The sequence below is a fragment of the Dendrobium catenatum genome, unplaced genomic scaffold, assembly GCF_001605985.2.
Source record: "Dendrobium catenatum unplaced genomic scaffold, ASM160598v2 fragScaff_scaffold_231, whole genome shotgun sequence".
NCBI lineage: Eukaryota > Viridiplantae > Streptophyta > Magnoliopsida > Asparagales > Orchidaceae > Dendrobium > Dendrobium catenatum.
Genome location: NW_021318693.1, coordinates 4,581,509 through 4,597,611, shown reverse-complemented (window position 1 = coordinate 4,597,611; position 16,103 = coordinate 4,581,509). Strand labels below are relative to the sequence as shown.

The following is a 16,103-nucleotide window of genomic DNA, read 5'->3' as shown; positions in this document are numbered from 1 at the left end:
GCCGTTGCTCCGCCGGACCACCACTTGAGGCCCTCACCTCTGTCGGACCACCGCTTGACGCCATTGCTCCGCCGGACCATCACGTGAGGCCCTCACCTCCGTCGGACCACCGTTGCTCCGCCGGACCACCGTTGCTCCGTCGGACCACCGTTGCTCCGCCGGACCACCACTTGAGGCCTTCACCTCCGCCGGACCATCGTCTGACGTCGTTGCTCTGCTGGATCACCACCTTAGGCCCGGACTTCTGCCGGACCACCACTTGAGGCCCGAACTCCGCCAGACCACCATCTGACATCAAACTTCTACCGAAGTATCACCCTCCTACTACGGTCTTTCAGACCCCGGTCTCCTGCCAACAATGATCTTTCAGACCCTGGTCTCCTTCCAACAACGGTCTTTTAGACCCTGGTCTCTTGCCAACAATGATCTTTCAGACCCTGGTCTCCTTCCAACAACGGTCTTTTAGACCCTGGTCTCTTGCCAACAATGATCTTTCAGACCCTGGTCTCCTTCCAACAACGGTCTTTTAGACCCTGGTCTCTTGCCAACAATGATCTTTCAGACCCTGGTCTCCTGCCAACAACGGTCTTTCAGACCCTGGTCTCCTGCCGACTACGGTCCTCCCGACCTCTGTCGCCTATTACGGTCACTCCGACCTCCATCATAGGACAACGGTCTTTCTGACCCCAATCTCCTGCCGACTACGGTCCTCCCGACCTATGTCGCCTACTACGGTCACTCCGACCTCCATCACAAGATGATGGTCCAGACCTCGGTCTCCTTCCAAACAACGGTCTTTCAGACCCTGGTCTCCTGCCAACAACGGTATTTCAGACCCTATGCTTCTGTCGACTACGGTCCTCCCGACCTCCGTCGCCTACTACGGTCACTCCGACCTCCATCACAGGACAATGGTCTTTCTGACCCCAGTCTCCTCCCGACTACGATCCTCCCGACCTCCGTCGCCTATTACGATCACTCCGACCTCCATCATAGGACAACGATCTTTCTGACCCCGGTCTCCTGCCGACTACGGTCCTCCCGACCTCTGTCGCCTACTATGGTCACTCCGACCTCCATCACAAGACAATGGTCTTTCAAACCTCGGCCACCTTCCAACAACGGTATTTCAGACCCTGGTCTCCTGCCAACAACGGTCTTTCAGACCCTGGTCTTCTGCCGACTACGATCCTCCTGACCTCCGTCGCCTACTACGGTCACTCTGACCTCCATCACAAAACAACAGTTTTTTTGAACCTCTGTCGCCTACTATGGTCACTCCGACCTCCATCACAAGACAATGGTCTTTCAAACCTCGGCCACCTTCCAACAACGGTATTTCAGACCCTGGTCTCCTGCCAACAACGGTCTTTCAGACCCTGGTCTTCTGCCGACTACGATCCTCCTGACCTCCGTCGCCTACTACGGTCACTCTGACCTCCATCACAAAACAACAGTTTTTTTGACCCCAGTCTCTTGCCGACACGGTCCTCCCGTCCTCCGTCGCCTATTACGGTCACTCCGACCTCCATCACAAGACATCGTTATCTTTCAGACCTCGGTCTCCTGCTGACTACGGTCCTTCTGACCTCTGTCTCTTGCCGACAATGGCCCTTCCAACCAAACAAACATGTCTATGTTGATTATTGTAACTCCCACAATGTAATGCATTCTATATGACGAACATTTGTAACATCAAGCTAAGGCCTTCTCCCTAAGAAGGGCCTCATTTGTAATCGACTGCAAATACTAGTGGATTTATTCAAATTGGGCTAGACCCCGTGGTTTTTCTCCCCTTTTAAGGGGTTTTCCACATAAAAATCTTGGTGTCTTATAAATGTTACACCCTCTCTCACTTATCTGCTTGTGCGCTGGATCTACCGTCGTGAATATTCCAGGACGCAACAAGTGCGGACGTTGATTTGATGTTGTGGATAGGAAATAAGAAATTTTGTTTAAATCCCTCCAAATACAAGAAATTATATTTAAAAAAATTAATAAAATATTTAAGATGTGCGTGTCAGATATGTTTGTCCAATTTGTATTTGATATTTTTTAAATTGGGCACATGTTCGGTGTGTCCGACACGTGTTGGAGGAGTGTTAGACGAGTGTCGTCGGACTCTTTGAGGAGAAGTCTATATTGTAGGATCTTCATATAAGAAGAGTGATGCACTTAGAACAATTCAACATTATAAAATAATTTTTTATCTAACCAAAGAGAAGTTGAGTAGTGGTCAAGATTTGAATCAAAAGACAAGTTTAGAACGAGCTGGTGACACTCGTTGATGTTCGCATTTTCATACCTTAATTAATCTGATGAAAATGTATGCTTCTGTAATTGAAGTGATTGAAATTATTAAAAAAAATACGATAAATGATCAACAATCTTTTTGAAGCTAGTGTTATGATATATGATATTGAATTTTTTTTTATTTTATCCTACAATGCACTTAATTATTTACATTGTAGGTGTTACAAATGAATTATTACAAGCCTTGCAGAAAAAAGATCAAGATATCAAAAATATAATGAAATTAGTACTATTCTCCAAATAATATTACAAATAATGAATATATGATATTTTTTACTTGACTAAGTATTATATTTTTTGCAATGTTTTTGAAGTTGATGTTTCTAGTATGATTTCTAAATTCAAGAGTGATTGGCGATCAGAACACAGAAATAAAAAATAACAAATTTGCATCATTATCGTGTGAATTTCTTTTACATTGTTATTGATATGTAATTTCAATAGCAAAATAATAAATTCTTTGAAGTTAGTATTAAGTTGCTTCTTTGTATTTCATTCTTGAATCGAAGTAAAATGTTTTTCTTTTTATGATAAGAAAAAATTAATTCAGCTTGCAAAGTAATATTCAACATATTTTTTCTATTGTTAAACTTATAGCTTTAGAGCTCCAACTATTCACATACATTCTTGATATGTGAACAAGAGAGGAGTTTTCATCTTTGAGTAACATTGCTGTGCAAAATAATTTATTAAGATTAAGAAAGATATTATGTATCCCTTAATTTACAGGCTTATTGTTTTGATATTAACTTTGTCAGTTACAATTGCTACAATTGAGATAATATTTTCTATAATGAATGCAAAGCTTGTAATTTTTTTATTTAATAATTATAATGCAAGTTTTTTTGATTTGATTCAAAATAAGAATTGTTTGGTATATTGTAATATTGAAATGAATACTTCAGAAAGAAGAAACTACCAGATCAAAGGAATCATAGAAAGTCAACCCTCAGGTAAGGTTGACAAAAATGATTTGATTGTCCTAAATAAAATAGGGTTTTATGGTGGTCTACCAATAAAGATGGAAATGAAAACTAGAACTCAATGTGAGAGAGAGAGATAGAGAGAGAGATAGAGTCTCACATCGATGCGGGAAGAGATAGTAACTAACTAGGGTTAGGGGTGTAAGTGAGTCAAGTTGGTTTGTGAGCTAGTCTGAGCTTGATTGGATAAATGGCTTACGAGATGAGCTTGATTAGCTGAGGAGTCAAGCTTGACTAACTTTGACTTGACTAGTCTCATTCGCTCGCGAGCTTGCTCATTTAAAAAATATAAATATAAAATATGTTTAAACATGTTAAAATTCAGGAGTTCAAATATAAAGTTACTAAAAAATATTTAAAATCTATATCTTAATTTCTTATAAATGATTTTTTGTTACTTATCTATTAATTTCTCATTCTTTTGTGATGTTATCATAATAATTGTTTGTAGCATATTCATTTTCTCTTTTTATTATAAACGAGTGAGTTTAAACTCGTAGAATTAAGTTCAAACTAGAGCTCGCAAATGTCATGAATGTTAGAAAGTGAAAAAGATGTTGATGTAGTTAGTTATGAATGCTAGAAGAGTAAAATGGAGCGGGAAGAGGAGATGCCATTGATGTGGGTGGTAGGAAGAGTTTAGAAGGTTTTAATAATCAATTTTCATCACTTTGTTTAACCTATCTATTAAAGTCCATAGCTTTCACTCAGCAGTACGTTGTTAAGGATTTCATATAATGATACTCCAATAATTGTGTTTGTAATGGATGCATAAAGTTCTAAAAATCAATCGTATGAGGACCACAAGAACAATAATGTTGGACCATGTTGCATCCTGGAAAATTCGTGTTGCGGAGAAATAAAGAATTTAATGTCCTAAATTTGTACGAAGATCTAACAGACATATATATAAGAAAGAGAAGTGTAGTGTTCATAAGAGACAAAAATTTTTAAGTAAAGACCTCTTAAATGGTGGAAAAATCATGGGCCTTGCATAGTTTGAATGTATCCACTTGTGTTTGTAGTTGATTATAAATAATGCCCTTTCTCGAAGGAAGGTGTTGGCTCAATGTAGCTAATACACATTGTATAAAGCACTTTATACGTGGTTGGGACTGGAAGAAATCAATATCATAAGAGTTGTTCTCAAGTGAGTGTTGTCAAATTCATTTGGTTGGTAGGGTCATAGTTGGATTATGATGGTCAGAAAGACCGTAGTCGACAGACCACGGAAGTTAGAAAGATTGTAATCAGGTGACGGATGTTGAAGGAACTGTAGTCGACGAGCGAAGGTCTGAAGGACAGTGGTCGGAGGGACTGTAGTCAGGTGATGGTGATAAGAGGAAGGCTCTATAGCCAACGGAGATGGTCGGGTAGACGTCCAGCAACAACGGCCTGGTAACGTGGATTCATGGGCGGTGGTGTCGGGTGGAGCTCCAGGATTCTTCAAGTGTTAGAGTTCTCCTCTTCTTCATTCATTCGCCTTCTCCCTTTTATGTGAAGAATGAGATGGTATTTATAGTTTTTTGGGTGTGACATCCTCAGTAAATATTGGGAAGATCCAGGATATATTCGGAGTGTTCTATCAAATGGCTAACAATGATTCTCTTGATCATAGAGCTTTTGTCAAGCATTTAAGTGTCTTAGTGATATCATAATGAAGTAATCATGGGCTCGTTGGATTCATCGAGCCACTCGATTCAACTATAAGCATGTGATATTTGGATATCATTTGGTTATCTAATTTATACTTTGAACCTTCTAAATATGCTTCTCCTCTCAATTTAAACTCATTTGGGCTCAGATTGGAACGATTTTTCTGTCGTTGGGTTTGTATCTTCGAGACATTGATTAGTTTGACTATAAGTTTGGTAAAATTTGAGTTCGGATGGTACCGCATTTAATTTTGAAAGTTTCCAATTTGAAAATGCCTAGAGATCCATCCGTGAACAAGGCGATTGTTGGTGATTTATCGAACCATATGATAATAATCAAATAACAATTAAATAACTTATTATATTAATAAAGATTATTGAAGATAATGATCAAATTTGTAATATCACTTGCTGGTGGTAGCTACTCGCTAAGTTTTGCTATGAAAATTATAGTAATACCACTTGAAATTAATCTAACCAATCTGCATGCCATTAGACATGATAAGACATTATTATATCTAATATCAAGTTAGCATTCAAATGGTCAAATTAAAAATTTAGATCCAAAGATTAAAATTTAATCTGGCAATGTTACAAATAAATGTAATATTCATATATGAATCATATAATGATGTATATAGATATTATATAAGGGTCTTTTGGGACAAATTTTTTATTATTTTTATGAAGCAATTTTTTAGTATAAGGCTTTGTTTGGGACGGCTTTCTTGTCCCTTCTTAAAGCAGTTTTCTAGTACAAAATTTTAAATTTTTGTACTAGAAAGCAGCTTTAAGAAGCAATAAAAAAGTCATCCCAAACGAAGCCTAAATTTTATACTAAAAAGTTGTTTCATAAAGCAGGAAAAAAGCTCTCCCAAATAAAACTTTAGTGGATCAAAGTCTTTCTATCTCCTTGTTGATATAAACTAAAGTCAACCACATAGACTTGGTGCATTCTTCTTTGGAACTTGATCTCTTTTACAATTGCTTTGTAATTAGTATCATGATAATTTAGCTACATTTAGATGGTGAGATTTTGATAGATGTCTTGGAAGAAATAACTATAAAATGTTTGTGATTCAAGGTGGAGCTGTTGTATATGATCAATAGCCTCTTCAATAAATTTTACTAAAAGTTCATATTATATATCTATTAAATCACATTTGAATGAATTTAATTCCATCATTTGAGATTTGAGGATTGTTCATGTGATTATTAATAATGAAGATCAAATGAAATTATGTAAATTATGTTGCTCACTTTTATAGTGGTTGATCTCTTTTATAATTACTTCATAGTTCACCATACTATTTGATGAGAAAAACTCAATAACATTAAATATGTCTTAATCTAAGTTCAAATGATCATAAATCAAGAACTTCGAAGTCTAGCTAGTTAGATGCTTCAAACTTCATACACAATTTAAAAAGTGAAACGATGCCCAAATCCTATATACTTACATCTCTATAAATAGAGAGTCAATAAGTTCAAAATCACTTAATTTTAATATTACTAAGGCTTCTCTTGAGATAGCTTTTTTACTACTTCTTAAAGCAGCTTTTTAATACAAAAATTAAAAAAAAATCGTGCTAAAATATTGTTTTAAGAAACAGTAAAAAAGTCTTCACAAATGACACTTAAATGCCTAAGAAACCGTCTATAATCAAGAAATCAATATTGATCATTCGATACATGTTTAAAATTTTGCCAAATATAACGAAATAAATACTCGAGAAAATTATAGATAGCTCCGCATTTATTCTACACATAAAATTGACAAGTAATTAGAGAGAGCTTAACTATCTAAAAATCCAAGAACTCTGCTTATCAATCATCATCGATGATTATTCTATGCGGTGTTCAAATAAATCCGGAGGACAATTCGGATGTGCCACATGGCCACATCATCCAATATACTGTATATTGAATGACATGACATGTCCGAATTAACCTCCGGCCACATGGAACAGGGCACCTACTAATTTTTTCATTGTCGGCCGACAACAAAAGGTTGGCTCTCTTCCCCTATCGCAATAGGGTAAGCGCCTGTCTGCACATTGGGCATGTAGAATTCCGCCGGAACCACTTATCAATACACTCCACATGGAAGCAGTGTCCGCACTCCGGCAAAAACCGAACTTTTTCGCCGTCCTCAAACTCCGACAAACACACCGCACACATCCTCTCCTCTCCTCCGCCACCGCCGCCGGCACTGCCACCGCACGCTTCACCACCAGCCACGTCTACCTTCCTAAAAATACGTGACGGCGGTATCAGCTGAACTCTCGACACCTCAATGGACACCGCCACATCAGCTCTGATCGCCGCCTCGCCGTTGAACTCTAGAAACACGTCACGACCTCGCTGCCGGCGACAGATTTTTGACATACAGAAGTAAATTACGACGAAAGCGGCGGCTAGAGAAAAGGTGACGAGGAGAAGATTCATGAAGGCGCGAAGGTTGCTTTGTTCACCGTCCATGAGAGGGAGAAAGCTGCATGGAGCAGGATTTTCCTTCTTCATAAGAGATGCAGTTGAGATTGTTAAATTGTTGAGGAGTCCATGGGAGGCTTTTTTTTTTTAATTTTTTTACTTGTTTATGCGTTGAAAAATTGACCTTGGAGTATAAAATTATTAAATAACGCATTAATGTGAAATAAAAAAAGATTTTTTAGAATTACAAGCTTCTAATTTTGTCGTGCTCGATATACTTTTATATGTTTGTTTTTTGCTTGGAATGAATATAAGAAGGTATTGGAATGCTATAGCCGTAAAAAAATAATCCTTGTGAGATTGTTTTGAAATATTCATAAAAATGAAACTTTTGAAAGAGACCAAAATAAAAATGGTCAATGAAAGTATTTTTTTTATCATATATGGTCAATGGAAGTTGTGATAACAACCCACAAAATTTTTTTAAAGAAAAAATCGAGCATTTGATCAATATTAAATTCATTATTGGTATGATTGAATTTAATTGGTTATGAATAGAGAGAGAGAGAGAAAGATTATTATTTAAATTAGAAATTTTTTAAATTGGCTTTGAGGCCACCCAAACTCTATTTTTTGCAAACTTGTATAGCAAATAAGTGTTATGGTGAGACCAACCAACAATACTAATAACTTCTTGATTCGAACCTGAATTTGGCTAAGTCAGACTCTTTGAAATATAATGAGTCATTCATAGGGCCGTTTGAGGGACCAAATTAAATGACATCCATTTTTTGTGTGCTTATGATCAAAATGAGCGTTTTGATGATACAAATATAGTAAGCCTAATTTCACTCAGATATGGTATCATTAAATAATAAAGATATTAGGAAAAAAACTAAATAATAAAAAAGATCGACTCTGATCGTCCAGTAGATCATGCTTATACACATTTGATTAAATCAATTAGAAAGACCACTAAAAAAATTTGTAAATAGGCTCTACTAATACACATTTAAGAAAATACTTCTTCAACTTTGAAGAATTTCAAAGCTCTAATCATCAACACACTACAGGAAAAACATCATTTTCCGGCGTCCATTTTCCAGAAATCCGCCGGAAAATCCGCCGGTATTTGCGACGAATTTACTTCCGCCTGAAATTATGTCGGAAATGAGTTGTTTTCCTGTAGCGACAGCTAAAGCTCACAACCTTTGAGGAGCAAGATGAACCTAGAGTAGGAGATTGAGAATCTTAAAATTTATTTTATTTACCCTAAAAATATGTATGTCAAGATGTCTAGTTGTCCCAATCTCACTTGACATTCATAAACTATGTTGATCAATATAAATTGTGAATTTCAAAATATAATTTATGAACTTAATTAAGAGTCTCTATAGAACTTAACCCATAAGATGCAATTAACTATGAAAGTTTGCTCTTTTGTTGAACTCGTAATTAAATAACTATGTATTGTTTTTTATATTAGACATGGGGAAATTTCTATGCAACACTTAAACCATCTAGTTCTATTAAACCTGAGAAAATTTTGTTTCTACCCCTATAAATTTTTATGTCCTTGCCCTCATTAAGGCTCTTTTGAAAGTAATCATACTTTTACCCCCTATAAGGCTATAATAGTGATGAGTAAAATGAACTAGGGTGGATACTTAGGAAAACCCTCACAATAATATTATTCTTCCCTTGAGATTTAGTATGCCTCTAAAGAGAATCTCTAAAAAACTTTTTTCAGAAATCCCCTTAATTTTGGCTTATCCTAGAGAAGTGGGACAAGTCCTTAATAATCTTTTAACTTTTGCTAAAATTCATGATAAAGAGCTTCATGAAGGATCGAGACAAAGGGAGACATATGAGGAAAATATAAATTAGAGGGAGAAAGACAAGGCTTTCCATATTTAAATTGATAATTTTTAAATAATATTTATTAAATAAGATTTTTATATAATCAAAAGTCATCTTGATATGGAATGGAGGAGTGAGCAGGATCTTCCATTGCCTTAGCAAGACCATAACTAAAGTTTGGTGTTTTTTTTATTTAAAATGGCCAATTAGGAAAAAGTATTAGTGGTGAGTGATGGTTTATTTATAGAATATTAGTTGTGATGGGGAGGAATTTTAAGTTGGTTTAAGGAGAGGGGATTAGTACTAGTGATGGCTAGAGAGAATGAAATAAATGAACATGAGTAAATGTGGGTGTATTTAGGGTGGGTAAGTTTTCTTGGAATATAATAAGTGCTTGATTTAATGAGTAAGATATCAATAATTAAGATGTTTTTGGAATGACAAATTGGGTTGTAGAACTTAAATGACATGTTATAGATTTTATGGTATGTGAGTTGTTATATTATTTATGTTAGTGGATTTGAGATAGGGAGGAGGGGATGAGGGATGAATGAAAGAAATGTTGACCTCAACAAATATGATATGAATAAGCAATATTAGTTAAAGGAGAGAATTTTGGTTATGATAATGTATTTTTCATCGAAACTAAAACTATTAATGATAAAAGTAAATTCTTATGATAATGTCTCTTTGAGCCTTCTCATAAAGGCTCATTAGCATGTGATATTATACTGTAGATCTGTAAGAACATAATTCAAAACAGTCTTTAGTAACTTGCATTGAGCTTTAAGGGAAATATCGAGGACTAATCATTTACTTGGGTTGTTTGATAGAAGGATTTGAGCGCAGAATTTTAAAAAAATGACACTTTAATTCCTACATAATTTTAAATCCTATTTCTCCCCCCATTTTGGCTTAAATCCAAGATTCAGTAAATTCAAGCAGTGGACAAATTTAACTTGTATCCAGAAGTCTATCACAACTTCTTCTCCTTCACAATCCTTCATTTGTCACTGGTCTCGTCAATACCTTCTCCAATAAGCTCTGATGCCCACTTCCTTGCTTATTTGTCATCTAGGATCTTGAAATTTGAGGGAGAAAGACAAGGCTTTCCATATTTAATTGATAATTTTTAAATAATATTTATTAAATAAGATTTTTATATAATCAAAAGTCATATTGATCTGGAATGAATTTCGAGACATATTTGAATTGAAAACTTTCAAATTTCAATTAAAAGATATTTGAACTCTGATTTCAATAAACTTATAGTTGAACATAATGTCTCAATAGGACAAACTGATCAACTCCAAAAGTGATCCAATATAAGCTTGAATGAGTCCAAATCAAGAGCCTGAAGCATAATTAAAACTTTATGACGTTAGTTGGATGGCCAAATGGTCTATAATTTTGGCATGCTTATAATCAAATTAAGCAGCTTGACACGACGAATATAATGAGCCCAAGATTGATTAATTTTGACATAATTAAGGTACTTAAATATTAAAGAAATCAACTATGTTCAATAGAAACAGTCATTTTGATGGAGTGTTTAAGATTTTCTATATATTTATGGGGCATATCCCAAAATCTAATTTTGAATAATTAATTCTTTCTTTTGTCTTTTATAATAATAACAACCAAATCTATCTAACTTCTTTTATCAATAGTATAAATATCAATGAAAATGACTATATTCATCAATATATATCTATAACTAATTAGTTTCACACTCTCAATCATCTTCCCTGATCTGAAATGATTTAAACTATATATAATGAGCTAAAAAGCTCAACATATTCCTAAATCCTACAAGTCAACTCATAGCGCAAAAAAAAAAAAAACAATATGCAAGTTGCAAATCAGCTCAAAGCAATAGATATCAATTTGATCATGAATTTATGCTAAAATAATAAAATACATACAATAACCATAAGACCTATAAAAATAGTGCAGTAAGGATGCAAGTACAATAGTGCAGAACGGAAATAATGAAATTTGCAAATTGGAAAACCAAGAATCATTGACTAACCAGTAACCACCACCATCAAACCTTTATCGCTTAATCGCCATCGCCAAACCTATGCGGCTCCATCAGCGAACCACCGCTACTAAACTCACTACAGGAAAACCTCATATTACCGGCGGACGAAATCCGCCGGAATACATAGATATTTCGACGGAAATATACGTTTCTGGCGCACGTTGCGGCGAAAATCCATACGCCGGTTTCGGTCGCGTCGATAAATTATTTTCGGCGCCATATCCGCCGGTAATTAGCGTCGCATTATGCGCCGGCCATTACCGGCGGATAATACGATACAAAGTGTGCATAGAAACCCCACGAACTCGTTTGCGATTCAAATTGTACGTCGGTACTTACCGGCGGACTGTGCGCCGGTACATGGGCCGGTAATTTCCGACAGAACAAAGACGACGGTACATACGATACGATTTGTTGTATCGTCGTTTCCGGCGAACTTCCGGCGCAAAATCCGCCGGAAACCTGGAGCATTGACAAAAAAAAATTTCCTTCCCAGCCAACAATCAAATTTCCACACCTGCAAACCTATACAAATATCAATTCTACAACATTTCAATTGTAACATTACAACATATCAACAATTTCACCACAGTTTCACAACAGTTTATAACATTAAAAGAAACAGTTCAGTACTAACAATCAACTAAAAACATCACATTAAAAGAAACTGTTCAATAAAACATGTTCACAGAAATAAACAAGTTCATATAAACTAAATTAAACTACTCTGACTCCGTGGACTCCTCCTCATATTTATTATTAATGAGCCAAAAGATATTAATTTAACCATATTAATATCATTTATTGTTTCATTTGATTAAAATTGTATTTTTTACCTTTATAAATTATTCATTAATAGCTAATTATGATATTAGTTATGTTAATTATAATTAAAGTGCATATTTAAAATTGAAAAAATAAAAAAAAATGGAAGAGAATTTCGAAGAAGAGAAATAAAGACCAAGGGTTCTTAATAATTTAATTTAGACCCCCACGAACTTAACCAAATAAAAAGCATCGTTTAATAAGTTAAGTAAATTACTAAGTAATAATTAATTGAGATATTATTTATGCTAATTTTTATTTTATTACTTAAATTAGCATTAATATATAATAAATTACTATGATTAAATATCATAATAATAATTAATATATAATAAGTTTACTAAATGAGTTAAATCCTTCTTAAAGCTAAACCCTCTATGGACGCCAACATTTAAAAATAATAAGTTCCGTATGAAATCGAAATTTCAAAAATATATATATATATATATTTAAATTGTGTCACACGCCTCGGCCTCTAGGCGTGATTTGATTTTAGTTTAATTTAATTTTTATATTTTCTTATAATAATTATTATATCATCATTATTATTTTTATTATATCATTATATATATATACTCGAATTTAATAATTCATAAAATTTATATCTTTCTTATTTTTATGTTCATTTAAATATCAAAATTTACTATAAAATCACATTTTATTGTTTTATTAAATTTTCAATAAAAATATATGAATTCAAATTGAATTTGTAAATAGTTAATGTTATGTGTGTAATCCTGAAAAAAGAAATGCTGGAATTACAAGAAAAGGAAAGAAGCCGTCACCGTTACAAACGGCGATGCGATCTTATCTGATGGAGGGCAAGTCTGAACGCGGGAGCATGAAAACCTCACCCTTTTGCCGTCTCCTTCTTTCTTTCTTCTTCGCGTTTTTCTGCTTTCGTTTCTCTTCCTCTCGAATCTTTTATCTGGATGGGGAAAGATCGCGAATCTGGTTACGGTGGTGGAGGCATTCTTCTCTCCGGCATGCAAACTCTCGCCGCCGCCTCCGTTCTTGCCGAGGTAACCATCTCGAAGCGATCACAGTCCTCCTAGGGCTTTTTTTTTTTTTTTTCATCCAGTTAATTATTGAAATGCTCGATTTGAATTTCCGTCTTTTTAACGATTCGTTCTTCTAGTTAGTTGGGGGTTTTCAATTGCTAAATGGGGGAATGGTTAACTGATTTATACTATCAAGGTTTCTCTTTCTTTAATTTTACTTGGTTTTGCGGTTAAGATTGGGTGGGTATTTTGTTGTATTTCTTCTTCTGGTTGGTTGATTTGGGTGTTGGTATTTATGAAATGGAATTGTGAGGTTTTTCTGTGCGATGCTTCTTTTTCTTTATTGCGGTGGACTTCAGAATCCACCAGACGGATAGGTGTCAGAGGTGGAGGAGGAGCTTCTCGGGATTAAGTCAAATAGCTTATCACAGAGTTTGGAGAGATTGAAAACCATATGGGTGAATCCCTGCTTACATCTCTCTCCATGGAGAACCACCACCCCTCCACCCTTCTCTCCATGGATCCCACTGGAGGTTGCCCTTTGCTGACTGCACCACCTTCTTCTTCCCATGATGATTCGGACCATGACATGATCCAACGCCAAATTGTGCTTTATGGTCCGCCGGACATTAACCTACCCCTCTCAGCTGATCGATCTCCTTGCCAGTTCGACCACTCCGAGTTGCTTGATGTTGGCTTAGGAACACAAATATATGAAGCTGAGTCCACTGTCATAATCCCTAAGGCTGGATCTCGAAAATGTAGCAAACGTGGAGATGGCATATGGGGAGCCTGGTTCTTCTTCAATTTTTATTTCAAGCCTGCCCTCACTGAGAAATCCAAGGGAAAGATTATATGGGATGGATCTGGTTTTACTGGATTCGACAAGTCCAACATTCGGCTCGATGTGTTCTTGGTCCAGCATGACATGGAAAACATGTACATGTGGGTGTTTAAGGACAGAGTAGAAAATACTCTTGGGAAGATGCAGCTGAGGAGCTTCATGAATGGGCACTCTCGTAACGGCGAGCCTCAGTTCCCTTTCAATGTCGAAAAGGGTTTTGTTCGATCGCATCGGATGCAACGCAAGCAGTACAGAGGCCTTTCTAACCCACAGTGTGTTCATGGGATTGAGGTTGTGAGTCTCCCCAATCTGACAGTTGTTTCTGAAGCTGATTGCAAGAAATGGACAGAGCTCACTGGAAGAGAACTTAATTTCTCAATTCCCGCAGATGCCATTGACTTTTCATCATGGAGGAATCTTCCCACCATGGATTTTGAGCTTGAGAGGCCGCCACCTCTGTTGAAGACGATGACATTGCATCCACATCAGAAGAAACTACTCAACGGTTCTGGATTGAACCTGTTGACCCAGCAATCAAATCTTTCAGCTTCTGAAGGGATAGACCTTCCAGCTACTGGCAACAAGCGCAGGAAGGATTATTTCCCTCAAGGAATGGAAGAAGACTTCTGCTCTCCTAGCAGTTCTTATTCAGATAGAGTTGCAGACATTGAATTGCATGTAGTAGCTGATCCTCCATGGCTGAATGAGTTCAGTGGTGTCATGAGAAATGCTTCTGGGCCTGTAACTGCTGGAAAGACGATATATGAGGATGATGAAGGGTATCTTATAATGGTTAGCTTGCCTTTCTCTGATCAACAGAGAGTGAAGGTCTCTTGGAGGAACACACTTACGCATGGAATAGTTAAGATACTATGTGTTAGTACTGCTCGAATGCCTTACATAAGAAGGCATGATAGGACATTCAAGCTGACAGATCCTTGTCCCGAACACTGCCCTCCTGGTGAATTTGTAAGGGAGATACCTTTAGCTACCCGCATACCTGAAGAGGCCAAGTTGGAAGCTTATTATGATGAAACTGGAGCTGTTCTTGAGATTATGGTGCCAAAGCATCGGGTTGGCTCTGAAGAACATGAAGTTAGGGTTTCCATGCGCCCTCCTCATCTTGTCGACCCAATGAACTTTTGTTAATGCAAGAAAGTTGGGTGAAGTAGATTGGTCAATTACTGTTGATTACTTTGTTTCATGCAGAAAAATTGCTTTGTATTTAAGAAGCTTCAATCATCATATACAGCCTTCATAGCACTTTTTTATTGTTTTTGGGCATTGCGTGGGGAAATTTTTTGGGTCAGGGTGGATTTGATGGTTATGTGTTGCACTTGTTTTGAAGTAAAAATATTGCTCATTCTGATCAAATTTGACTTAGAGTGTCTTTATCATAATTTTCTCTTATTTTCTTGCAAGATTAGTGCTGCTTTTATAATTTCTTTTTGGGATTGTTGGAGAAAATGCTTCATACTTTGAAGCTATTTATAATTTTTTATTATTGCAAATACTGGCAGTCTGGCATATGGTAAATGCATGAATGATTGTTAATGATGCATATAAATTATTTTAATGTTTTTAATTGGTAAAATATACAAATAAAATTAGATATTTAATTTGGCTTTTACTTGACATGCAATAATATTTGTATTTTTAATATATTTAATGAATGAGTAAATTAGTATAAAATTATTGAATTTTAATTTGTAAGTATTTGAAGTGTTTTGCATAACAATAACAAGTCTTTATCTCACTATGTGAGGGCGGTTGCATGAATTTTTTCTCTATTGTGTTTTATTAAGAGTCAAGTTCACATTTAAATTTAATAAAATAATATTAATTTTAATAATTTCTAATAAAGATTTTTTAGGTCCGTTTCTATCTTTCTTAATATATGTTAGCTAACAGGATCATTGGGAGGTTAATATTTTATGTGATCAAATCATCTAAGATGTCTCTATTTTTCATGTTTTAAATAATATTAAGGCTTCATTTGGAATAAATTTTTTATTGTTTTTCTACAACAACTTTAAAGCACAAAAATTTTTTGATAACAGTGAGAAAATATGATCAAAAGTTATCCCAAATAAAACTTAAATTATGGTTGGCTTATAATTTGGAGAATGTATAAGGTACTTATTG

General features: G+C 35.6%; 2 protein-coding genes across 2 annotated transcripts; one reads left to right on the top strand and one right to left on the bottom strand.

Annotated features, from left to right (window-relative positions):
* Positions 1-6,976: 6,976 nt before the first annotated feature.
* Positions 6,977-7,474, bottom strand: LOC110097462 (RING-H2 finger protein ATL52-like). Its single transcript, XM_020823839.2, has one exon. The coding sequence runs from the start codon at positions 7,472-7,474 to the stop codon at positions 6,977-6,979; it is 498 nt and encodes a 165-aa protein (XP_020679498.1).
* Positions 7,475-12,936: 5,462 nt separating this feature from the next.
* Positions 12,937-15,332, top strand: LOC110097748. Its single transcript, XM_020824301.2, has 2 exons — positions 12,937-13,135; positions 13,474-15,332. The coding sequence occupies exon 2, from the start codon at positions 13,569-13,571 to the stop codon at positions 15,105-15,107; it is 1,539 nt and encodes a 512-aa protein (XP_020679960.1). The 5' UTR covers positions 12,937-13,135; positions 13,474-13,568; the 3' UTR covers positions 15,108-15,332.
* Positions 15,333-16,103: the final 771 nt, after the last annotated feature.